The 24,503-nt window shown below is 58.9% G+C and overlaps 9 protein-coding genes across 9 annotated transcripts; 6 read left to right on the top strand and 3 right to left on the bottom strand.

The window, feature by feature from the left end:
- Positions 1 to 1,177: 1,177 nt before the first annotated feature.
- TRAVEDRAFT_168897 (NAD-P-binding protein) lies at positions 1,178 to 2,531 on the top strand (the record flags this gene model as incomplete). Its single annotated transcript, XM_008041314.1, has 5 exons — positions 1,178 to 1,220; positions 1,283 to 1,482; positions 1,536 to 1,631; positions 1,682 to 2,024; positions 2,080 to 2,531. 5 exons carry the CDS (start codon positions 1,178 to 1,180, stop codon positions 2,442 to 2,444), a joined length of 1,047 nt encoding a protein of 348 aa, XP_008039505.1. The 3' UTR covers positions 2,445 to 2,531.
- Positions 2,532 to 2,826: 295 nt separating this feature from the next.
- TRAVEDRAFT_48305 (NAD-P-binding protein) lies at positions 2,827 to 4,224 on the top strand (the record flags this gene model as incomplete). The annotated part of the gene is made up of 6 exons (XM_008041084.1): positions 2,827 to 2,869; positions 2,939 to 3,138; positions 3,210 to 3,305; positions 3,366 to 3,708; positions 3,792 to 4,009; positions 4,069 to 4,224. The coding sequence occupies 6 exons, from the start codon at positions 2,827 to 2,829 to the stop codon at positions 4,222 to 4,224; spliced, it is 1,056 nt and encodes a 351-aa protein (XP_008039275.1).
- A 654-nt stretch (positions 4,225 to 4,878) lies between these two features.
- Positions 4,879 to 6,281, top strand: TRAVEDRAFT_48306 (NAD-P-binding protein; the record flags this gene model as incomplete). Its single annotated transcript, XM_008041085.1, has 6 exons — positions 4,879 to 4,918; positions 4,980 to 5,179; positions 5,235 to 5,330; positions 5,391 to 5,733; positions 5,803 to 6,053; positions 6,120 to 6,281. The coding sequence occupies 6 exons, from the start codon at positions 4,879 to 4,881 to the stop codon at positions 6,279 to 6,281; spliced, it is 1,092 nt and encodes a 363-aa protein (XP_008039276.1).
- A 532-nt stretch (positions 6,282 to 6,813) lies between these two features.
- On the top strand, positions 6,814 to 8,170 carry TRAVEDRAFT_48307 (NAD-P-binding protein; the record flags this gene model as incomplete). The annotated part of the gene is made up of 6 exons (XM_008041086.1): positions 6,814 to 6,856; positions 6,912 to 7,111; positions 7,169 to 7,264; positions 7,317 to 7,659; positions 7,719 to 7,936; positions 7,991 to 8,170. 6 exons carry the CDS (start codon positions 6,814 to 6,816, stop codon positions 8,168 to 8,170), a joined length of 1,080 nt encoding a protein of 359 aa, XP_008039277.1.
- Positions 8,171 to 8,212: 42 nt separating this feature from the next.
- Positions 8,213 to 10,112, bottom strand: TRAVEDRAFT_168912 (uncharacterized protein; the record flags this gene model as incomplete). Its single annotated transcript, XM_008041315.1, has 2 exons — positions 8,213 to 9,165; positions 9,420 to 10,112. The coding sequence occupies 2 exons, from the start codon at positions 10,110 to 10,112 to the stop codon at positions 8,347 to 8,349; spliced, it is 1,512 nt and encodes a 503-aa protein (XP_008039506.1). The 3' UTR covers positions 8,213 to 8,346.
- A 663-nt stretch (positions 10,113 to 10,775) lies between these two features.
- TRAVEDRAFT_48309 (NAD binding oxidoreductase) lies at positions 10,776 to 12,171 on the top strand (the record flags this gene model as incomplete). Its single annotated transcript, XM_008041087.1, has 5 exons — positions 10,776 to 10,793; positions 10,855 to 11,152; positions 11,209 to 11,354; positions 11,414 to 11,832; positions 11,892 to 12,171. The coding sequence occupies 5 exons, from the start codon at positions 10,776 to 10,778 to the stop codon at positions 12,169 to 12,171; spliced, it is 1,161 nt and encodes a 386-aa protein (XP_008039278.1).
- A 625-nt stretch (positions 12,172 to 12,796) lies between these two features.
- On the top strand, positions 12,797 to 14,233 carry TRAVEDRAFT_125231 (uncharacterized protein; the record flags this gene model as incomplete). Its single annotated transcript, XM_008041316.1, has 3 exons — positions 12,797 to 13,051; positions 13,123 to 13,488; positions 13,538 to 14,233. Coding segments are annotated over 3 exons (1,317 nt in total), but the record flags the coding sequence as incomplete, so codon positions are not given.
- A 1,350-nt stretch (positions 14,234 to 15,583) lies between these two features.
- On the bottom strand, positions 15,584 to 19,737 carry TRAVEDRAFT_59017 (uncharacterized protein; the record flags this gene model as incomplete). The annotated part of the gene is made up of 6 exons (XM_008041317.1): positions 15,584 to 16,730; positions 16,782 to 16,887; positions 16,943 to 17,683; positions 17,733 to 18,309; positions 18,363 to 19,312; positions 19,733 to 19,737. 6 exons carry the CDS (start codon positions 19,735 to 19,737, stop codon positions 16,704 to 16,706), a joined length of 2,406 nt encoding a protein of 801 aa, XP_008039508.1. The 3' UTR covers positions 15,584 to 16,703.
- TRAVEDRAFT_95603 (uncharacterized protein) lies at positions 19,687 to 21,894 on the bottom strand (the record flags this gene model as incomplete). Its single annotated transcript, XM_008041318.1, has 6 exons — positions 19,687 to 19,992; positions 20,046 to 21,327; positions 21,380 to 21,520; positions 21,575 to 21,623; positions 21,680 to 21,805; positions 21,864 to 21,894. Coding segments are annotated over 6 exons (1,935 nt in total), but the record flags the coding sequence as incomplete, so codon positions are not given.
- Positions 21,895 to 24,503: the final 2,609 nt, after the last annotated feature.

Here is a 24,503-nt window from a genome sequence, read left to right on the forward strand (position 1 = left end):
AAGTACTTCTGCATATCAACATCAGGTGTCGGAACGCACTTTTAGATACTGACTGGCGTAATAGAGCCCCCGAGCGAGGCGACGATCTTTCGACATCAGCCTGTCATGTCCTGCGGACTGTGCATGCTTCCAACATATACCACGAGCAGCTTTCGCTTAGACGTGCAGCGTGCCGTCACGGTACGCACCTTCCGACTTCTCCAATACACTGGTGTGATCGAATTTCACACAGACCACCTCGAGGGCGCATACACGTTATACGAGGCGTGGAGGTGACGGAAAGGCCGCTGGTAGTGCTATCTGGTGCTCCAAGACGCGTTCGCTCTGCCGCGAGTCCTACGCGCCCGAGGGGCTCAGAAATTGAATACTTTACCGGGGGCCAGGTATCGACATAAGCCAATTTCCGAGACCCCCCTCCCCCGCTTTCCACCCATATCGGGTAATTTCCGTCCAAATCGGAGAGCGACAAACATAAGTGCTCAAAACATACCTGAAATTGTACCAAATGAATTTCAGGCTGCATACAAAAATGTATCCCAATTTACCTTACAAACTCGCGATGTGTAGAGTCACTCTTACGAGCTCAACGAGTGTACAAACTTAAGCCCAAGGAACGAACGACGAGATTTGGGACGGTCCTGATAGCTGGGACTACCGATGAAATATGTTCTCAAACGAAACCCCAAGGTCCGCCCCCCAAGGTCCACAGAGTGCAAAAAATTTGATTGTACGCCTCAAATAAGCCGCTATCATCATTGAGCTGGGAGGCATCCACCTATCGACATAAGTTCTCTCTCCCCCCAACCCGGGGTCTCGGCATCTTCCGGTGAGCCCCTTTTGCATACGCGACGCGTAAACGCGGTTGAGGCTCCGCACGTGATCGCGTTTCGTTGCCTGGTCAGCATAACCTTGCGTGCGGTAGACCGGACATCCACCAGAAAAGCTGGAGTGCAGCCAGCAGAACATAGCTTCCAGCAACATCGCAAAGCAGCAGACGATGACGTATACACCGAAGCACGTCTGCTTTGTAAGGCACCTCCGATGTGAACTGCTTTGTAAGGTTAGCTTTTCGTGCAGCGCGACGGTATAATAGCTCCCGCAGCGCGAGATTGTTACATCCCACCATCCTCCTTGTGTCATACAACAGCTGCGGCCCTACATCTTTGAATCTGCAAACATGTCCGTCGACAAGACGCCCATCTTCATTACTGGTGCTACTGGTTAGTAGCCTTCTTGTAGCTCTGACGTCATTTCGTCGCTCACAAATATCGGAATTCGACAGGCTATATCGGAGGCTCTGTCCTTGAACGTCTCCTCAAGCATCCCAGTGCTAGCACCTTCGATATCACTGCTCTCGTCCGTAACGAGGAGAAGGCCAAGATCCTCGAGTCCAAGTTCCCAGTCAAGGTTGTTCGCGGAACGCACCAGGACCTGGACAAGCTCGAGACACTTGCACAGAACGCGCATGTTGTCTTCCACACCGTAAGTGTCAACATGTTTGCCATAACTCAAGGTTGCTCACGTATTGCGCCTAGGCCGACGCCGATGACGAGCCCGCTGCCAAGGCTATCTTGAGCGGTCTTAGGAAGAGGCACGCCACCCTCGGCGACCTTCCCATCCTTATCCACACAGTCAGTCTATTTTATTTCTTATATAAAATGACCCGCTGACGTCTAGTCAGTCCGGAACGGGTCTCCTCACCGATGACGCACGGGGCGAGTACGCCACGGAGACCATCTACTCGGACCTCAACATCGAGCAGCTCAAGGCGATCCCGCCCACTGCGTTCCACCGGAACGTCGACCTGCTCGTCATCGAGGCAGACACGCAGGGATACGCGCGCACCCACATCATCTTCCCATCGACCATCTACGCCATTGCGGAGGGCGCCCTCTTCGACGCGGGCGTGTCGAACCCGCACTCGATCCAGATTCCGTACCTCATCAAGGCCGCTCTCGCCCGCAAACAGGCAGGCGTTGTTGGCAAGGGCAAAGCGCTCTGGCCCGATGTGCACATCCATGACGGTACGCTCCCCTCTCATTCTCTCAACCCACGCCATCGCTGATCAAGTCCGCGCAGTCGCCGACCTGTACATCACCCTCTTCGACTCGATCGTGAGCCACCCCGACACGACCGGGCACGGCTGGGAGGGCTTCTACTTCGGCGAGAACGGCGAGCACAGCTGGTACCAGATCAGCCGCGCGATCGGCGACGCGCTCGTCGCGCTCGGGATATCGCAGGACCCCGAGCCGACCCCATTCACGACTGAGGAGCTCGTGAAGTACTTCGGGAGCGAGTGGGCGGGCAACTACAGCGGCTCGAACTCGCGCTGCCGCGCGGACCGCGGGCGCGCGATTGGGTGGAAGCCGAGGTTCACGACGGAGGATATGTTGAGGAGTATCAGGCCGGAGGTGGAGGCGTGGATCAAGAAGCAGCAGGCGTAGATACTTGAGTCGAAGAGAAGATAATCACTCAATATGTATATCAGAGGCTGACATCGCGATGCAACATCGAATATCATACTGAGCGTCTTGGTACACCCCTCGCTGGAATTCATCTGCTCCCAAATACGAAGGTATCGACTTCGCGACATCGGCCTGGGTAGTATACTGGCGTCAGCTGCCCCGGAAGCTATTCGAACTTTTACCACGAGTATCTGTCATAGGGCGTGATACGCCTGCGGACTCAAGCGATGAGAAAGGTTTGGCTTATGCGATTCAAAGGAGCGCTTCTCATATGCGTTGGCTGCTTTATAAGACGAGGTCAGATGGCGTATATGAAGCAGACGAGACGTAGTGGAGCCCACATTCAACAGCCTCTGCCATTATGCCCTCCGGAAAAGTATCTATCTTCTTCACCGGCGCCACTGGTGAGTTCGCCTCTCGCAGGCTGTTCTAGCCACTGTAGAGCGACTCGCAGGGCTGACGGGCATCTGTAGGATACATCGGAGGCTCCATACTGCAGCGCCTGCTCGCGCGCCCTGATCGGGAGAACTTCGAGATCACGGCGCTGGTGCGCAAGCCAGTCTTAGCAAGACGCCTCGAAGCGGAGTTCGGTGTGAAGACCGTCATCGGATCTCTTCAGGATCTCGACAAGCTCGCGACGCTCTCCGAGAATGCGCATGTAGTGATTCAGCTGGTATGTGGGATAGCTGCAGCACCACCCGCACCTGGAACACGGTATGCTGGAGCTAAAAACCGGGGTGGCAGGCGGACTGCGACGACGTGGACGCTCTCAAGGCCATCCTCAGTGGCCTCAAGGCGCGGCACGAGAAGACAGGGGACATACCCCTCCTGATTCACACCGTAAGCCTCCCACTATGTCCCCCACCAAACAGTAACCACTCACCACACCTCCCTCGCCAGTCCGGAACGGGCGTGATCACAGACGACGCGCAGGGCGCATACCTCTCCCCGAAGATCTACTCCGACCTCGACATCGCCTCCATCGAGGCGCTGGCCCCCACCGCGCTCCACCGCCCGGTCGACCTCCTCATCGTCGAGGCCGACACGGCGGGGTACGTGCGCACGCACATCATCCTGCCCTCCATCGTTTTCGGCATCGCGACTGGGCCGCTGTTCGACGCGGGCATCGCGAACCCGCACACGGTGTTCTTCCCGCTGCTCATACGCGCTGCGCTGAAGGCCGGGAACGTTGGTGTCTTGGGCACCGGAGCGCCCATTTGGAACTGTGTGCATGTCGACGACCGTAAGTGCATAAGTGCATAGTTGATAGTTGGCATGCGCACACCACTCACATGGCATGCTGACGAATTTGCTGTACTACTACAGAGGCGGACATGTACGTTCTGATGTTGGACGCGCTCCTGAACAGCCCGGAGAAGGTCTCGCACGGGCGCGAGGGGTTCTTCTTTGGAGAAAACGGCGAGCTCGTCACTGGCGAGATCGTCAAGGCCATCGCCAAGGCGCTCTTCTCTCTAGGACGCATCAGTTCCCCGGAGCTGGTGCAACAATCACCAGAAGAACTTGGGAAGTTATACGGCAGCGAGGTGCGCACTGTGTTTCCCCCGGAGATCGTGTCACTCACCTTGGGGTGGCTGCGGTGTAGATGCTTGTACGTGCCTTCTTCGCGAACTCGCGGAGCAAGGCGGAGCGGGCGCGTCGCGAGTTTGGATGGGCGCCGACGCATACGGCAGAGGACTTCTATGAAGGGATCGGGCACGAGGTGGAGGTACTTGTTAAGAGAGAAGAGGCGAAGAAATAGTGTAAACTGTTTGGAAGTACTCCTAGTCAGTGATGCGCATGCATTACGAATCAGCGAGCGAATTTCTATGACACTGAAAATTGCGTCAACGTTCACACCATCTCCGTTATCCCTGTATTCCTACTTACGCCAATGCATGCTTCGTGTATGTCTCAGGCCTGGAACATTGTGGTGGTAATCACGACCACTAGCTGCATCGTGGCGTTCACTCAGCGCTCAACTTCAAGTAGATTCGGAAGCTTGTAGAAAGTTAGCGCGCACATGTTCTTTCGTTTCCCACGATACTCTGTTCTTCTCCACCACCACCTTCGAGGCCCTCGAACGTCTGAGACATTCAGAAAGTATCCGAACATATCCTGGCACTATTGGTAATCAGAACTATCGGCGATTGTACACAAACGGTATGCCTGCGAAGACTGCGCATCCATGTTCTCCGCGATCCTGGCGGTGCATTTCCCGACCTCCCCGATTGAGCGGCGATAGTTAGAGGGTGGGAACGAGCCCGGGTAGGTTCTGTGCTTTGTCATAGCATAGAAGGAAGCACCTGGCGTAACTTTTCAACATTTGAGAAGTACGTACGGAGATGTATAAAGGCAACATGGGCGCGCGCAGAAGATACGTACCAGACATATCTCACTCTGAGTCTTGCATACGATGTCCGACAAAGTGACTATTTTCCTTACCGGCGCGACAGGTGAGTCCATTAGTGTTACACTACGGTCCCCTGTATGGTTTACTCACTAGTCGTTGAACAGGATACATCGGAGGCTCTGTGCTACAGCGCCTACTTGCCCACCCCAACAGGAAGAACTTCGAAATCACTGCTTTGGTTCGCAACGCAGAGAAGGGGAAGCGCCTTGACAGTGAGTTTGGAGTGAAACCCGTCGTTGGGGCACTCCAAGACCTCGACAAGCTTGCAACTCTCGCGGAGCATGCACACGTTGTCATCCACACGGTCCGTACATGTCGCTCGTGGAGATATATCGACTGACTTTGCCCGACGCTCATAGGCAGACTGCGACGGCCTGAATGCCATTAATGCCATCCTGGGCGGACTCAAGGCAAGGCACGAGAAGACGGGCGACTTGCCGCTCCTGATCCACACCGTAAGTTCCCTCCCTCTTCTCACTGCTGCTTCGCTGAGCACCACTAAACACCCATGTCAGTCTGGAACAGGAGAGCTCATGGACGACGCGCGCGGCGCATACGCTTCCGACAAGGTCTACTCCGATCTCGACATCGCCGGGATTGAGGCCCTGCCTCCGACTGCAATCCACCGCCCGGTCGACCTCGCCGTCGTTGCCGCGGATGTGGCAGGCTACGCACGTACCCACATCATCATGCCGTCGGTCATATACGGCGTTGCCACTGGTCCCCTCTTCGACACGGGCATCGCGAACTCGCAGACCATCATATTCCCGCTGTACGTGCGGGCCGCGGTCATCAACGGGCACGTCGCCGTCCTGAACGAGGGCGCGACGCTCTGGGCGGATGTGCACATCACTGACAGTAAGTGTCCATTTTCGCCACCCGTTGTGCATCGTCCACTTGCTAATCATCATACAACTGGTCCGACAGTCACAGACATGTACATCCGCATGTTTGATGCGCTTCTGAGAACTCCGGAGAAGGTCTCGCACGGACGCGAGGGGTACTTCATTGGCGAGAACGGCGAGTTCGTCGCGCGCGAGAACCTCCAGACCGTCGCGGACGCCCTCTTCGCCGCCGGGCGCATCTCTTCGCCGAAGCTCGTGCAGTACTCGGACGCGAACATTGGGCCGTACTACGGCAAGGCAATGCCTGCGACGGTCGCTGAGTACGGTGGCCAGGTACGTTCCCCCTCGCCAACCAATCACACCTCGGGGACGTCGCTGATGCTGTCTGGGGCGGAGTAGATGATCGCCCGTGTCGCCTTCGCAAATACACGATGCAAGGCTGAGCGGGCGCGCCGCGAGCTCGGGTGGGCGCCCACGCACACAACCAAGGACATGCTCGCGGGTCTGCCGCACGAGGTGGAAGTCATCCTCAAGAAGCTTGATGCGGAGAAGAGTGCATGACTCAGGAAATGGGCTTGGATCGAACGTGCAGGTACGATTGCAACTCAACAAGACGATTGATATTGGACTAGGATGTTTGAATACCAAGAGTTGCAAACCTTGTTTGCCCACTATGGATCCCTTCTCGCATTCTGCTTCCGCACCGACCGCAAACCTTGAGCTTCTACCGCGCTCGCCTTTAACAGCCACCCTTGTACATACCCGTACAGTGTAAGGCGTTCGCAAACTAAGACCGGCGCAGGTGCGGCTGGCGCTAGAAAGTCCTGGCTGGACCTCACGCCGACGGAAATAGCACATTATAAGGAGGTACCTGCGCAACCGGAGGAGTCAGGCGGGTAAGATTGATAGATTCGCGACAGCACAGTACCGATGACAGAATCATACGCAGAGAGTTCTGGTGCTTCGTAAGCTCATCTCAAGGAGGAACGCGGTATATAAACGCGGCGATGGGTGCACTACGGACTAAAACTACACCCCGTGGCGGTCGATACTCACAAACGCAAAGATCTCACATCTGCAACTACGTAGTACCATGTCAACCAATAAGTTAACCATCTTCATCACCGGTGCTACAGGTAAATAGTAACCTTGTATCAACGAGCATCGAGCTAATTTGATACCTCATTCCAGGATATATTGGAGGGTCTGTATTGCAGGGCCTTCTTGACCATCCGAAACAAACCACCTTCGAGATTACGGCCCTGGTCCGCGACCCAGTCAAAGCAAAACGCTTCGAGGAAGAGTTCGGCGTGAAGACCACAGTGGGGTCCTTGCAGGACCTCGACAAGCTCTCCGCCCTCGTTAAAGAGGCGCATGTTGTCATTAACGCGGTACGCAGCATGGACAAATGAGAAAGCTGCATCAACTCACTAGCTGGCGTGCTCCAGGCGGACAACAACGACGTGAACGCTATGAACGCCATTCTGAGCGGTCTCAAGGCGCGACACGACAAGACGGGGGACGTGCCCATCCTCATCCACACCGTAAGCCCCTTCCCCACCCCAATACACCCCACCTCACATCCAATCCACCCAGTCCGGAGGAGGTGCGCTCCTCGACGACGCGCGCGGCGCACACGCCTCCGCACCCATCTACTCCGACCTCGACCTGGCCCCACTCGACGCGCTCCCGCCCACCGCCTTTAACCGCGCCGTCGACCACGCCGTCAACGCTGCCGACGCCGCCGGGTACGCGCGCACGTACATCGTCTCCCCGTCCCTCATCTATGGGGCCGCGTCCGGGCCCCTGGTGAAGGCGGGACTCGCGAACGCACACAATGTCGCGGTAGGGCTGATCGTGCGGAGCGCGCTGCAAAATGGGGAGGTTGCGGTGCTGGGCGCGGGTATGTCCGTGTGGGCGAATGTGCATATTGATGACGGTGCGTTTCAAACTATGACTTCCCGCTCATTAAGGGGGCACTGCTGACGATTAGTGCAGCGGCGGACCTGTATATCCGGCTGTTCGACGCACTCCTCAACAACCCGGAGAGCGTCTCGCACGGGCGCGACGGCTACTTCTTCGTGGAGAACGGCGAGCTTAGCATGAGTGCAGTTCTGACGGCCGTGGCGGACGCGCTGTCCGCGCTCGGGCGCATCCCGTCGCGCTCGCTCGTGGCGTGCTCCGAGCAGGAGATGGGCGCATACTATGGCAGCCCGGTGCGTGCTTATACTCGGGTATGAGAAGGTTGTGAGACTGACAAGCGCACGTAGATCTTCGTCAAAATCCTGTTCGGAAACTCGCGGTGCAAGGCGGAGCGGGCGCGGCGGGAGCTGGGGTGGGCGCCGAAGCACCCTGCACAGGACTTCGTGGATGGTCTGCGGGCCGAGGTGGAAAGTCTGGTTCAAGAGGATGAGGCGAGCAAAAGCTCGGGTCGCTTCGAACAAGCTTAACCAGCCATGGCGATGGTGTCGACGTGCATGTCTTACCAATACCGTGCAGAAAGGGCGCCATCATGGCTGTATTATGCATAGTGTAGCTGGCGGTACTAACACTCCACAAATGAGTAGACATGTATCCAAGATACCACACGAGCAAACGACACACACACCGCACACACATGCCGTCTCTACACCAGCCCCCTCCCCGCCATCCGTACCGTGTCAAGTACAGCGCGCACGATCTCCTCCCACACCTGACCCACAACACCCCTCTGCGCCTCCGCGCCCCTCAGCCGCCTCCGCACCGCATCGACCGTCCCACCGTTCGCCGCTCCCCCTGTACCTCCGACTCGTAGTCGGCGTTTGCGCAACCGGAGTACGAATGACACGAGGGGGAGCACAACGAACAGCACGACACACGCAAACGCGCGCGCACGCGACATACCCTGCAGCAGGCCGTGCGCCGATGCGCGCAGCAGCGCCAGCGTCGAGGGCGCACGTGCGGTGCTCCCTGAAGCAGTCCCAGGTTCGCGGAATACCGCCGACGGCGGCGGAATCGAGACCGATGCGGATGAGCTGGACGATGTTGGCCCTGTTGTCCCCGCGGAACGCGAGCGCGAGCCAGCTTGTCTGCTCGCAAGACGCGCGCGCGCCGGGCGTGTCGCTTTTGCGCGCTCGCGTGACGCTGACGCAGGAGTTATGGTGCGCTCGGTCGCCGCGCTCGCGACACTTTGTGACGACGCCGAGTGTGTTGAGCGACGCTCGCTCGCGTGCTCTTGCGGCTTTGGGGTGGAAGACTGCGAAGGGGTGAACGGGGTGACGGCGCGTGGAGTCGCGGTGCGCGCGGATGAGGAAGACGCGTATGAGTAAGCATCGGACGGTGTAGGCGATGCGGAACGTGAGGACGATGCGGACGAGGACGGGGATGGGACTGCAGGGGCTGCAGCTTGTGCGCGCGCGTCCGCGGCTGCCTCGGCGCGCAGTTGGCGGAGAGATGCGGTATATTGCTGTGGCGGTGGCGTTAGTATTCAGCGTGGGACCACGTAAAATGGAGAATTCGCAATGAGAGTAGCCACAGCAGCAGAAAATGCAGCTAGAGTCGCGTGTCATGTTGGTCAAAACAGGTGTACTCAGCGCCCTGCGCCCACAGTAGCCTCGTGTCACCCCCAGCACAGCCCGTAAAGAATTGGTGGAGTTGGTGCCGGCCAGTGCGAGATGCAAGCAATGCGAAAGTCAAAGCCATAAGGGAGTGTGAACATACCTGGCGGACATCATGAGGAAGTTCCCTCTCATACGCCAAGAAGTCTTCTGCGTAATCCCAGTCCTGCAGACGTGGTAGAACATGTAGACAGTACAGCTCGATGACTTTGGCGTAGCCCTTCGGGTCTTCGGGGACATCTTCCTGACCGTGTTTCGCCAACCAATCTTCGATGACGTTTCGTCCAACATCAATGCAGTCTAGCTTGAGGCTGGCCAAAACGAGCGTGATGAGGATTTGGGAGGGCAAGAAAGCAGAAGATGGCTTCTGGGGAGATTCCGCAGGCGTGAAGAGAAGCAGGGAGCGGTTGTGCAGAGCGGCGATAAACGGCTCAGGAGAGAGCATGAAGTTCGTGCGGAGAGCCGATGGCAGGCTCTCCGGATCCTGCGCGGCGGGTGGAGAGGAGTAGAGGGTGGTCTCGAAGGTGACCCGGAGGATGTCCCATTTGCGACGTTGAGACGCAAGCGCATCGTTCACGGACACGACAGAGGCCGGCGAGCTCAGGATAGAGAAAGCTGAGGATAGTAAGGAGTGTGTGAGTGCGACATCGCGCTGTAGGAACGCACGAGCGGCGCGGGGATAGAGCGAGCGGAGGGTGGCTGCAGTGGAGGACGAGGAGGAGGAGTGAAGGGTGGTGGAAGCCTTGAGGGCGAGGACGGAGGAGGGCGCGGTGGTGGTTGCGGTCGCAGTAGGCATCCCGGGCACACAGCTCGACGCAGCCCGTCGCGTTGGAATAGACTGGTTATGGGCGTAGTGGTAGTCGCAGTGAAGGAGGCTACCCCGGACCCCAGTGGCCCAGATCGAGTCGCCTACTCCGGCTACCGCGCTCCGCGCCAACCGGATTTCAGACGCTTCGCCGAATCGGCGCTTGTTGCCACAACTTGTCCACAACCTTCGTTCTTGCAGCCATCTCTCTCCCGATCAACGACGACAACATATTCTTCACCTCTTCTGGGCCGACTGCGGGCCTAAGGGCAACGTTTCCACTCGCTAAGATTGTGAATTTTGTCAAGGTACCCGCAGCAAGCATAAGAACCACGGGACTAACCGCTGCTGGCTAGCTCGTGCTTTTGCACGTCAGCAAGTCGAGCATATCAGGCACAATACATGCAATGGAAAGTGTAACACGACGGCTCGGAGAGAAGAGAGAGTTCCTGGACAATTTTTTCCGCCGGCTTGGGGTGCCGTTCGTTGAGTTGCACCTCACCGACGTATGAGTGGATCCTACGATGAGGTCATACTCTCGTCGTTCTCCCTAGCAGTTGGCCAGGGTATATACTTATATCCCTCCTTGCCCAATTGGTAAACTCAAAAACACCTTGAGCCCTCCCCCCCTGCACGACTCGTTAACGACTCGAAATGGCTATGCTCCTGCAGGTCTGCTCTTCATTCCATCCACCTCTCTTCGCACGTTGCACACGTACTCACGCGTTTCTAGATGACCACCTTTCTCCAGCAATACCTCTATGAGAAGGGTCATGAGCGACCCAAAGCCCCCAGTGCCTTGCGCATCGGCGTTCTCTCAACAGCCATGATCAATGCCGCTGCCATTCTCAGGCCCGCGCTCAGCCACGGCGACGTCCTGATATCTGCGATTGCGTCACGCAACTTGAAGCAAGCGCAGGATGACGCGGCGAAGTACGGCATTCCCAAAGCTTACGGCTCCTATGACGAGCTTCTCAACGAACCTGGCATCGATGCGGTCTACATCTCGCTCCCAAACGGCCTGCATGGCAGTGAGTACCCAACGATCAAGCCCATACGCGTCACTGGTCGTTTATGCCCATCGCAGAATGGGCTAAGAAGGCTCTACATGCGGGAAAGCACGTCCTACTCGAGAAACCGTTTACCGCCAACGCCGATGAGGCACGTGAAATCACGAAGCTCGCACAAGAGAAGAACCTCGTCCTCCTCGAGGCCTTCCACTGGCAGTTCCATGTCCGTTACTTGTACTTCTTTTTATCACCCCTTCGACTACTCACCCCATACGCCTTCAGCCTGCCGCGCATGCCGTGAAAGCCCTCCTCGACAGCGGCGAATACGGCTCCATCCTGCACACACGCGCGCGCATGACCTCCCCAAAAGGCTCGATCCCGCGCTCCGACATCCGCTGGTCGTACCCGCTCGCAGGCGGCTCCCTCATGGACATGACCTACGTCGTCTCCGCCACGCGCTACTTCCTCGGGACGGGCGCCCCGCGCGAGGTCGTCGCCGCGCCGGCGCGCCCCGCGCGTGAGGACCCGCGCGTCGACGAGGCGATGCACGCGACGCTGCGGTACGACGTTGGGGGGCGCATGGTCGAGGGCGGGATCTACAGCGACATGGACCGCGCGAATCTGTTTGGCATCGTACCCCGCGCGTGGGAGATGCCGAGCATCGAGATCGAGACTGAGCACGCTACGATCTACTTCTACAAGTGCGCCCACCTGTCCTTACCTCGCTCTTGTAAGGCACAACTGACTGCCGTCTCTGCAGCTTCATGATGCCGCACCTGTACCACTACATCCAGATCTACGACAAAGGCACGGGCGCGACGCACACGGAGAAGCACTACTCTGGGGGCCCGCTCTGGGGCGCGCGCGGCGAGGCGTGGTGGAGCACGTACCGGTACCAGCTCGAGGCGTTCGTGGACAAGGTGCGCGGGCGCGAGCCGGTGCACTGGGTCACGCTCGAGAGCAGCGTCGCGCAGATGGAGACGATCGACGCGATTTATGAGAAGGCGGGGTTGGGGAAGAGGCAGCCGACGCCTGAGTGATGAATTTAAGGTGCGTAGCCAGAGAGTGCATGGACATAGGCTATCTTTGAACGTTGAACAGTGGACTGGATGTGCGTGTAGTACACACCGGGTGCAAATGCCCATGTTTCAAGACGACCTACTTGTGCTACGCAGTGGTGATTCGCAGGTGCGCGTGTAGCTAGCTGGGAATACGACTCGGCACATTCTGGGGGGCTAGAGCGCATGGGTTTCCTTCTCGAGTGTGACCCCCTAGATGGTAGTATTTCAGCGAATGCGCTTAATGTACGGTCAGCGGTGACGCATCAAGGTGGAGATGGATAAAGGAGCGAAGGGCAGGAGGCGATACCAGTCTTTCCCGCGACCCGGTCCAGAGCCGAGCGCTCATAGCGTGACAGTATAATAACGGAACGCGTCGCTACGCGTTCAGACGCGTCCTGCCAACGCGTCGCAGTCGTGTCGCTTTCCTTCTACTCACATCACCCGCCGTATACATGCCGGAGCTCGACATCTTGCATGGTTTTGAGTACCTCACTAGGCAACTGACAACGAAATGGGGAAAATATTATGGAAAACCGCTCGAAGGTGAGAGCGCACTGCCCTAGTAGTACACTGACATCTGTCTTCTAAGGAATTGTGCTTTACAGCTAGACTTGTTTTATACCCTCGCGTCTTCCCTGCCGGAACTGCTAGCAAGGACCACGTCACCTGCACTGTGGACCGAGCCTCCGAATTCGACTATGACCCTGCACTAGAGCCTGCTCCGATAGATTATATCCCGGACCCACACGACCTCGCAAAATCTGAAGGCGAGGACTTCGCTCGCTACATCAAGCCTCTTGGCACCGGAGAACTAATCGTTGAGGCCAGAGGAAACGAGATCGTGTTCGCCGCGGGCCGGGTGAGTGCCTTGATGTTCAACCATTAAACCATTCCGTGTGGCCTATACTCACGCCATCTCTGGATGAGCAGCATGCCATTCGAGTCGATTTTGGACTCGAGGGGAACATGGCTATCTTGAACACTGCAGACTATCAGAAGATCGTAGCTCAAGACTGCCCCAGTGACGACGCGGACAAGACTAACGCTGCACCAATGCGCAGTTTCATCGTTCCGCCGGAGCTTACTGTGCCCGACGCGAGTAGCAAACAACAGACCCTCGCCATATTTGCGGCGGTTGTAGGTATCGACCACACACTCATCATGGCCGACCATACCCGCCAACTACGCATGCATGTCATGAGCCTGTCACGGTCTTGGACGCAAGCAGACCTCACGCCCGGTTCCCAGGCGAGTGCATTATCTATGGGACTTGATATCAAGTCCCTAACTTACTCCGTTCTACCGTGTCTCCAAACAGCTCTGGGCGAAGCTTTGGTCGGCTAAGCACGGTCCTGATTGGATCCACGAGCCTGCTGAGGCACAAGAAGCCCTAGACCGCTGGCGTGACCGCATGCTGTCCGCCCGTGAACCTGTAGCACCAGCGCTGGAACCTTCACTTATCGACGCGATGTGTGACACGCAAGGGGCGTTCAGCGGTATCGGCCCGCACATTGCTCAAGACCTCTGTCATGAGCTCGCCATCTGTCCCTCCATCCCTCCAGCCGTGTTATGCGCCGACAAAGAGATGTACGCCACACTCAGGGACGGGATCCCAGTGTACGTCTCGCAGTTCACTTCAGCACAGTACCGGACACGATGCCTTTCAATGCCTAACGTGAACTCTCCCCTGGCGTACAACTACAAGAGCGCCACCAATTACCTCAACCAATATCTGAAGGTATATTGCAAGAGTAGCGTACGCATGGCAAGAGATCATTATAACAATTTCGCGCGTCGGGGTCTATTTGACCCTGCGCACACGATAGGCAAGTTCCTTCGGCGAAGTGTATATTGTTGCTCACACCGTGCGGCACTAGGAGCCCCGTACGTGCCCGCCGAAGACCAGCTAATCGACCGTGAAAACGCGAATGTTCCCGTATACCAGTACAGTCTAAAGTCCGGTGACCCCATTCACACCGTCATCGTTGCACGGCAACCGGAGAATTGGCCGTACAGTAGGGCAAAGCGAGTAGGTCGATAGCAACTGTTTGCATCAGCATGCATACTCACGTTAATCATCTAGGTCATGGCCAAGGATGTTCGTGAGGAGGGTTTTGCGATGACCATTGGCCCCGCGTCGTTCCATATGTTTAAGCAAAACCAGCACGATCCGCAAGCAAAAGGAAAGCCAGGGCGCAAAGCAATTGTGGGTGCAGTCTCCCTTGTCATACTAGTTTAGTCTCTGACTGCCTTTTAGGTACGCACCGGGAAGCGCGGCCGCCCAGCTCGCGCAACACCCAAGATCGGGTATCTACGGAAGCGCATTGCAAGCAGCCACGCATCATCTGAGAGGGCTTCTAGCGAAGCGGCAAGCTCGGAGGGTGCCGCTGAAGAACAGCAACATACCGCTCAAGATGTGGAGCCGCCTCGCAAGCGTCGTCGAACCGCTCGCACCAGCGGTGTGTTGCCCGCTGATCGAGTTACTCGCTCGCGGAGTTAGTTGCATCTACTGTGAAAGGGGAGCCACCGCCATTCTGAACGTGAGCAGCCTGCCTTCTCCCTTCTCTTACAGTAGGCCTCCTAAAAAGACTTCTTACACCCTTTCTTGCAGTATCCAAGCTCTGATCGTGTCCGGTGTGGACAGTTTAGCACAATGTGTACACGAGCACAAGATAGCGCGGTCATTCACCCTCGCCGTTTCCCACGAGTTTCCGGACTGTGGCTGACCAGCGCACTGCTTAGCTGCATGAAGGAGCACTGGGTGGGGGACAAGGAGCTGCGGGGGGTGACCGGGGATGTTCATAGTCTACGGAGCGGGCGGGGTACGTGTTGTGATCTTGAACGTCCTGGTACGTCTGTTGCACTCGTGTGCCGGAGATACCAGAGGCTGCTGCAGCTGGCGAGCTGTTTGTAATGATGATCTGCTATTCTTCCTTGGCGCACTGGCGTGGTGCGTGAACCCTCCTTTCTCCACCTTTCCGGGCGACTCGAGGGCTCTGAGGAGATGCACGCCCCTAGCCTTTCGCGGACTGGGATTGATACCCAGGTACACCGCGCGTGGAGAGTATACGACCCTTACAAGTCTTTTTGCACGCCTTGTCACTTCGAACTTCTTCCACGTACCAGTACGTCTTCTGACGCAATGTCTCTAGCGAGCATTTCACCACGGACACCGCAAATCCAGGAGAATGTTCTGCTGACATCTTACAAAGCTCTCTTCCAGACCTCGCGTCTCACGATACCGCCAAGGAACGGCGTATGATCTCATAATACAAGCTGATCGGAGAATGCTCGGGAAGGTGTACGAAAACCACGCCTTATCCTCCCATCGTCGTCGAACTTTATCTCCACTTCCGAGAGAAGCCACGCTATGAAACAGCATCGCAACCGTCGTTGTGTCTCTATTCACCGAACGCCTCGTCGGACTGGGGTTTCACGAACACCTTCACATTTCTACCGCAACTGCTACCACACGCCTGTTAAGACTACGGGCAGCATATGAAGATCGCTGTCACAGGCTGCAACGGTTTTGTCGGGACGCGCGTCGTGCTCGCCGCGCTCGCGCAGGGGCACGTCGTGCATGGAATCGACACCGTACCCTGTTCCGAACCACTCGCCGGGCGGCTGCTCCACGAGCCCCAAGACGGCGCCCAGCCGAAGTTCAAGTTCCAGCGCGTCGACCTCCTGGACTTCGACGCGACGCTCGCCGCGCTCGAAGGTGCAGACGCCGTCGTGCAGCTCGCGGGGGTGCGCACACCCACGGACTACAAGGTCATCACGCACAACACGTAGGTGTCCTCCAGTCAGCGAAGGCAGGGACGCCAACACTAACCAGGGTGCGCGTCGCAGTAATGTCGTGATCTCGTGGAACGTCCTCCGCGCGGCCGCCGAGCTCGGCATCACCCGCGTCGCGCAGGCGTCCTCGGTGAACGTCATCGCGCTCGCCTGGACGGACCACCACGACTTTGACTACTTTCCGCTCGACGAGGACCATCCGTGCCGCCCCGACGAGCCGTACGGCCTCTCGAAAGTGTACGTCGCGTTCCGGCGCCGCGCGTCCTCCGTCCGTGCTGACCTGCACCACCCGTAGCATCTGCGAGCTCCAGGCGGACACGATAGTGCGTCGATACCCATCCATGCGCGTGGCGAGCCTGCGTTTGAGCTGGTCGCTGCCGACGCGCGAGGATGCGCTGCGCGATGACCCCCGGCGGCGGAAAAGCGACCTCTGGGGGTACGTGCAGGAGGACTCTGCCGCGGAGGCGTTTCTGCTCGCCGTCACGGGCGAGAATGAGCGATGGAAGGGGCATGAGGCATTCTTCATCGTCGCCCCAGACACGTCGGCGAACGAGGACTCAGAGGAGCTGTGGCAGACGTATTGGCGGGACGTGCCGTTGAAGGAGGGGAAGGACCTGCGCGGGCACAAGGGGTTCTTTGACTGTTCGAAGGCGGAGAGGTTGTTGGGCTGGGTACATAGATGAGAGCAATCCGGGGGAGTAGGGGGGAAGTTCCCGTTAGGAGGGATGAAGGAACGTTTGCAGCTACAACAATGGTGTTAGAAGCTGTTCAAAGGTACTGGACTGCGTGCTTACATATTCATCATAGTGATGTAGGACCTCTCGAAGATGTTTGCGTTGAATCTCTGCGCGATACAGGATTTCATCGTCGGAGCACTTGCCATCGAAGTACTGATGAATGCTACAGCGCACTCGTCAGCCTTCCTTGATCAAGTTTCTCGAGTATAGCCACCTACCGCTCAAACCGAGCAGCGATATGCGGGTCTTTGCCCTCGCACATCGCAGCCAGCCACCGCCTCTCCAGAGGAGTGGCGCGGGCAGGATCACTGATCATGGACGGGATACTGTCGCTCCCGCCGGTCTCGAAGTACTCCGTCCATTTCCCCTCGTCCGCGCTGCTTGATAGGAGATCCTCGTCGAAGTCGTCTGGCTTCTCCTCATTCTCTTTCTCCTTTCCAGCTCGCTCCTCAGAAGAACTGCCAAGTGGTTCTGGAGACCTCTGCCTCGCCTGCTTGCGCGCCGTCTTCGGGGAAAGAGACACCCAGTACTCGACAGGACTCGACTCCGTGACCGTCTCCAGCCCCGGACCTGTCTTCTCGCTCGAAGCTCCCCCACGCGGGCCGTCGTAGCTCGCGCCCCGGGAGCGCTCTCGCCCACGTGTGATGCTTCGCGCCCGAGACCGGGACCGCCTGTGCGCGCGACGCTCCTCCCACTGCTCCCGAACGCGCCTCTTCAGCTGCTCCGTGGCGATGATGCGGATGCGCAGGTGCAGACGGATCAGGAGGTCGCGTTTAAGCATCCAGAGCACGACGCTGTTGTACACTGGGATGAGGTCTTTCGAGCCAACGACCGTTGCGTAGAAGTGATTTGCAGTTTGTTTGTGTGTCGCGGTGGATATCATAGCGAGGAGCTTGGGCAGCGGCGGCACATCGGTGTGAGCGAAAGTGCGCGCGAATTCGGCGGCTAGCGTAGCCAACCTGCGGAATGCGTGAGCATAAATGTGGTGAAAGTTGCAAGGGCACTAACGGCGCAGGGAATTTCTGTGGCACGGAGAACACTGTCTTCAAGCCGAGATGCACGACGTCGACTATCTTCACCCTACGGTGGAGAACTAGCCAGCGCACGGCAGGGTACACCTGCGACTCGAGATGCCAATCGAGCAAGCTCGCCATCTCTGCAAGACTGAGGGATACCGAGGCGAGGTCCAAGAACCTGATGAGCTGCTCCGCCAACTCCCTCTCCTCGGGATTCAGCTGCGCGGCGCGGAGTTGCATGTTGAGCTGGTACCCCTGCTCTTCCTCGTCATCCAGCCGGATCAGCGCTTTCCAAGGGGTAAGCGCAGGCAGCCTCCACGCAAAGCTCATCTCTGGGCCCCACGCATTCGGCTCGCAGTCCTCGTCCTCCTGCTCTTCTTCGGGCTCCACTTCCTCGTCGGCGTGGAGGAGCGCGTCCAGGTAGGGCGGAAGCTGCAGTTCTAGGGGAAGTTCGTTGATTGTCACGCGAGCGATGGAGTTTGCTTTGATAGCATCGTAGAGCGTCCTCATTACGGGGGCGATTGTGGACACCTTGAGAGCTTCATACATGAAGTCCGCGAATGATTCCCCTAAAAATAGGTTAGTAAATTCGGCCTAGGGTAGAATAACATAGGACACATACCTCTGTTAGCGAAGTCCTCTCTCAGCGACCCTAGCATCTCCGACTGCGCCTCCACATAGCGGCTCAGCACCTGCTCCTGATACAGTACCGCAGTCACGTTGAACGCAACCTGCTCATACACCGTATCAAAATATTTCGCAATGTTCCCCGACGCAGACGAGCTCGGGTCCGGCAAGTCCAGCACGACCACGAAGTGGAACGTCTGCATCACTGCGTCCCCCGCCTCCGCCTGCACCTGCGCCTCCCGCGCATACGCCCCCGCCTCCGCCGCCCGCTCTGGGGTAAGCAGCCGCTCCTCCTCCTGCGGCGACTGCCCCTTCTTCGAGCCGCGCCCGCGCGCGGCCGCCCGCGGCGCCTTCTCCGCCTGGAACCGCCAGCTGCCGTCCGCGTCCGCGCACACGGGGTGCCCGACGAACGCGAGGTCGTCCACGATCAGCTCGAACTTCTGGTGGCACATCGAGCGCTGCGGGCACAGGATCTGCGCGAGGAACTCGCCCGAGTACCCGAGCAGCGTCCCGTACTCGTCCGCGCCCCCGCCTCCGCCTCCGCCGGCTGCGTCGCGCCGCGGGCTCGCGGTGGAGGCGCCGCGCATGCCGTCGAGGTCGTGCGTGTCCTTGGGCTCTTTTGAGGGCGAGGTGCGCCGGGAGGTGGGGTGTGAGGATGGCTGCGTGAAGGAGACGGACCTGTCGCGTCGGAGACGGGGGCGCTGCCAGTAGTACTCCGTGTCATCGTCCACCGCGAGCCGGGGGAGTGTGGGCTGGGAGCCGTCCGCGGCGTTATCTGGGCTGTTTGCTGCGCGCCATGGATTGTCAGCGAGCGCACCCGGAAAGTCGTTCGCGGGCAGAGGCCGCGCGAGGCGGGGCACAGTCGTAGGTGAGGGCGGCCAATGATACACTAGATTAGAGCCCTTTGCGGAAGAGGTGACGAGAAGGATGCATAGCAAGGTCTCGCTCATGTCGAATGGTCCAAGGTCATTCGCGAAAAATTGGCGACGTGGTGGTCGATAACAGAGGTGCGGCTCATTGCGCGTCTCTCGCATCGCGCGACGACGCCCGCCGCCCCGGCGCGCGTTGGCGTGGGCGTTGCTTCAACCTCTTCACAGTCGAAGCTGAATGACAATACTTGTACAATAGACGCTATATCGTAGAAGCTACATAGGAATGGAGGTCCGCGTATAAGTCCTGAATTCAAACCATGTCCAGAGGCAGGGGGCCGACATCATCCACCGCGCCGACACCTTCAAGCTCACGCCCGTTCAACACAACGCCCCCATCCCATCGCTACTCCTCACCCGCCCAGCATCCACGCCCGCCCCCGCGCTCTTAGCAACACCCTCCTTCCACCGCGCGACCCACTCCACGACGCCCCGCGCCATCTCCGCGCCCTCCTGCCTGCGCGTCCCCGTCTCGCCCGCGCGCCGCTTCGCCGCCTTCCTCGCGCGGCCCGCTTTCCACGCCGCGTCGACCGCGTCGGCCCACTCGCCCTGCTCATACTGCGCGCGCGCGAGCTCGCGTCCGACGCCTGCGTGTGACAGGAAGAGGCGCAGCCCGTGCTCCTCGATGAAGAGCGGCCGCGGGACGTACACGAACGGCGTGCACGCGTCGACGCATTCCGAGACGGTGCCGTATCCCTGTTGCGAATGGTTAAACACGCGGGGGCAAGATGTGAGGGAGAGGCGCATACCAATTTACCGAGCAGGACGTCCGCAACAGCGGTCAAGTCCGGCATGTACACGTCCCGCGGCGCGACGAAGAAGTTCTCCGGGAGCTCCTCCCCGTCCTCCCGCCCCCAATCCTTCGACACCCCGCATACGATCGCAATCCACGACGCGTCGGGAAGGATCCGTGGTTCAGCCTCAGCCTCGAGCGCTGACATGTCCGACCTTAGCGTGCCTGCTCCCGCAATGCCCCAGCTGTAGTCTGGGGAATCAGACCCATTGAGCAGGAGCGGAGTCGGCGGGATGGTCACGAAGGCAGGCATCTGCGAAGAGATGCGCGGCGACGTGGGCGCGGGCACCGCGGCGGGCGGCGCGCCCGCTAGTCGCAACTGCGAGTGGCCGCGCGGGCGTGTGTGCACATGGTCGGGGTCGAGCGTGAGGTGTGCGGGGAGGGCACGGAGAGGATTCTGCTCCTGTATGCCGTTCGGCGGCGGCTCGGAGCGACTCAGAGCGGCATTCTTCAGCGCATCGCTGAGCGCCTGCGCATGCTGTCCCGAGTCGACCACCGCATCCTGCGTGTCCGCGAGAGGCGGGGGATGATCCGCAGGCTGCATAGATCCGTCTGGAGACCGTTGAAAGCCCGGGAGTACACCGTTAGGTGTTGCGGACTTCGACGGGGTGCGACTGTGCGACCGGCTGTGCGGCTTGTGGAAGACTTGCCCGCCGAAGGAGACGATGAGGATCTTGGTCTGCTCGGGGTCGTGTAGGTGCGGAGATACGCCGATCGAGGTGAGTAGTCTACTTCGGCCCTCCGGCGTGTATACCTCGGGGTCCGTAGAGCGCACCAACAACGGCGCGTTGCGGACTTCGCGAGGGAGCGGCTTGGGTGGGTATGAAGGTGGGAACGGGATTTGCGGCTGCAGCTCGTACGTCGAGGGCGATTGGGTGAGGTGCTCAACAACGAACGGCTTGAATGCGCGGGCTTTGATGTCGATCCAGTCCTGGGAAGGGAGACCTGGCTGCAGGGCGAACGAAGGCAGGGGTATCGTTCCGGGGAGTCGGAGGAGTAGGTCTGCACAACGGTAGCCATCATGGATCTGTTTGACTAATGGGGCCAGCTCGGCAAGAGGAATGGGGACGTCTGGTTCGAGCTCTTCCTGCGGCTTGGCGTGTGGTTGCAGGGCGTCCAGAGTGATGTCAGGCGCTGGTACTTCGTCGATGAAGGGTGTAGACAGATAGCTATACACTGAGTCGAATGAGAAGTTGGTGATCAAAACAGAAGGAATGCCAGCGTCATTGGCGGCAAGGCTTTATGGTAGAACGTTACACACGAGCGTATGAGTTTGCATATAGCACATACCAGCCGAGGAAAGCAGCGTCGCTCAAGACGCAGTCGGCTTTGATGGACCGGAGCCATTGCGACTCTTCGGCGACCTTGTAGTCTTTTTCCGTGAGGAACTTCTCCAGTACTTTTACACTCTTCTGCCGGTCTACACGGTATCTATGAGCTCGTTAGGGCGCACTATCACACGCGACGCAAACCGCGTCAACTCACGCAAGCGGCTGCACAATTACAGGATCTATGTTTGCGTTTCGATACAATGCTAGCCGATGGTAGTGTCAGATACGTCGAACGGAAAACCAATAAGCAACGACATACCTCCTAGGGCTACACTGTCAGAGAATACATGTTTTGGAGCAGAAGATACAATATGGATGATAGGCTTCGGTTCAAGGCGTAACAAGTGGGATGCAAAGGCAGAAACGCGGGTGGCATGTCCGTAGCCTACAAGTACGAAGGTCAGGCACAGGAGCTGCACGCTCGGACAGAAAGCACTGCTCACCATGGCCCGAGCAGTAATACACGAAAATCAGTCTACTGGGGTCGTTCGCCATGAGGGATGAAGGCAGCGGGCTTGACTCTTCTTGGCACGCTTATAAGAATGGTAGGACGTGGGCAAGGGTTGTCCTGCTTACGGTGAGCGGCAAACGGATATGAAGACGGAGATCGCAGAGGAAGTGACGACATGCACAGAGCTGCACAGAGATGCACAGACTCCAAAAGATGAGCGATCGTCGGGCGAGGAGCAGGTCGACGGATTCCTATGCGCGCTGATAGGAAGAGATGCTTCCAGGTATAAACGAGGGTGCAGGAGGAGACATGGGTCAAGTCGGAGGTCTGCGTCTGTCCATCTGGCGGTCGAGGTCGCGCAAAGCAAACCGTCCGAAGACTGGCCGAACGAGGGCGGCCGTCTGTACATGATCGAGCATGCCAAGGAAGATCGTCAGCTGCCGGATGCGGGGTCGAGGACGCGCGAGCCAATCAGGCACCGAGGCGCGTCGCGGTCACGTTCAGACGCGTCAGTGGCTGCATCTCATCCACCACTCGGGCTCTGCACACGACCGCGTCCTCCTCCGCGGATGACGCGTGACGTCGCGACGCGTCACTCACCCGATCCGCCGCTGGGAGAGCAGCATCCCCACTCGCGTTCGCGAGCGTCCCCCCGCTCTGCCTCTGCTCCCACTTCGAAGACCTGTCCGACCTGTCCGCCCAAGTCCGCCGGCCGCCGTCCATTCTGCGCGTCTACGCTCAGCAGGACCGCCTGTCCGAGCGGCGCAAGCAGACTGCGCGGTCCGAGGATGCGGGCGGGCGGGGCGCGGGGTCCGGGCGAGAGGCTGAGGAAATAATGCGTAAGTATGGGAGAGCACTAGGCAGTGGTAGGAGAGTACTAGGCAGTGGTAGGAGAGTACTAGGCAGTGGTAGGAGAGTACTAGGCAGTGGTAGGAGAGTATTAGGAGGTGGTACACGGTGGTAGGAGAGTAGTAGGACGGCGAGGACGGTGGGGGACTCGGGAGGCAGCGAGCAGGAGACAGGGTCACTGTACATAGCATAGATATGTTCTGAAACGCATATATGCCCATGTCTCCAACATCCGAGTCCGCGCGGGCGTGAGGGAGCCGTTGAGCACGGGGGAGTGCCGGGCGGTGGCTGAGGCGCAGGGCGTAAAGACGGCGCGCGGGGGCGCAGCGTAAACATGAACATAAAACAGATATAATCCGCAACAGGTACATGGTCTACGTAGATATGCGACTCTGCGCGAGCTCGCGAACGCGGCGTAGGATGTGTAAATTGGGGCTCCTCCAAATAGACGCCCACGCAGATCTGTCCTGCGCGAGCTCGAAACGACCCTCGCACTGCACCGCGTGGTTACCTTACTTGTCAGTCCTGTAGGAGAATACGAGCGCCGCCGCCTCGAGTGCGAAAGTGTGTGTACCGCCTGAGCTAAGCACACGATCGCGAGCGCAAAGGGCGAACCACGGGTCGAGGCCGCCAAGATTCGCCGCCTAGAGTCAAATGAGCACGGCAGCGAACAGACCGCGAGGCGTACCCCGACTGTTATCGCGAGTACCATAGCGAGAGGGACCGCGGCGCCTCCGTGTCCAGATGCGGATGCGGAGCGCATCGCGAGCGACCGTCAGAGCCTGCCGGTCTGGCCGCAGCGCGCACTCTCCAGTCTGCCCGTCCTCCGGCCAGGCTCGTGGTCACGGACTCAGTCAGCGCTGTCGTGGCAAGTGGGCCATGGCGCACTCGCTGCCGCCTGATCTCCCCGGCGTGCTCGCCGACTCGTCGGAGCACAGCCGTGGGGCTCTGATCTGTATACGGGCATAGAGCGTGGCGGAGGCGCTGTCGTCGCCCTCTCACAGCGACGCCGGCATGCTCGCGCGCCATGCTGACGGCAGCCAAAAAGGCGTGCACTGGCACCGCAAGCTGAGCCGCAAGTCTCTCGTGCCCCGCGCCGCGCCGCTGCCGCCGCACCGGATGGTGGCTGGACGCGACGCCTGCACCAATATACGACTGTGCACTCACCTACGGCTTCCTTCGTTGCATTGCCGCCTTGACGCGTATGCCGTGCATGCCGAGTTGGAGGGAAAGAATAACGGGGGCGGGACACGGGAGGTCGATAGCGGGCACAACGAGAATGGACAGGGGGCAGTGAGGCGGGAGACGGCGGGGACGAGAGACGGCGCTGGGTGGGCTCAGCGCTAGAGGAAGACGAGTCGGGGGATTTGCGAATCGAGCGTTCCTTTGGCGCACAGTATACCCTATATACCAGGTGTGGTGAGCGCTCCGAATCTACGATCCCGAGGCGGCGCGCTGTCCACCTCGGAATCGGACAGTCCAATTCCATCCCTGCATTCAAGCGAGCAGCCCAGCTGCTCTCGCTGGTGTAGCCGGGCGATCAAACGCCTCCTTCGCGAGCCCCACGCAGCCCTCACACCGTTCATTGCTCGTGTACATGGAGCACACAACAACAGAATATTTGCTTACCGTTCGTTCGAGTCAGACCACGCCATGCGTGCTGGGCTAAAGCTGATCGGCCGCGGAGGTCTGCGTGGCCAACCCGAGGTCTTGAAGTGGTAGCCGTAGCCCCAGAGTGTAGACAAGACATAGAATATCCGAGTACGCCGCCTCGTGTGCATGC

This window comes from Trametes versicolor (assembly GCF_000271585.1).
Source record: "Trametes versicolor FP-101664 SS1 unplaced genomic scaffold TRAVEscaffold_7, whole genome shotgun sequence".
NCBI lineage: Eukaryota > Fungi > Basidiomycota > Agaricomycetes > Polyporales > Polyporaceae > Trametes > Trametes versicolor.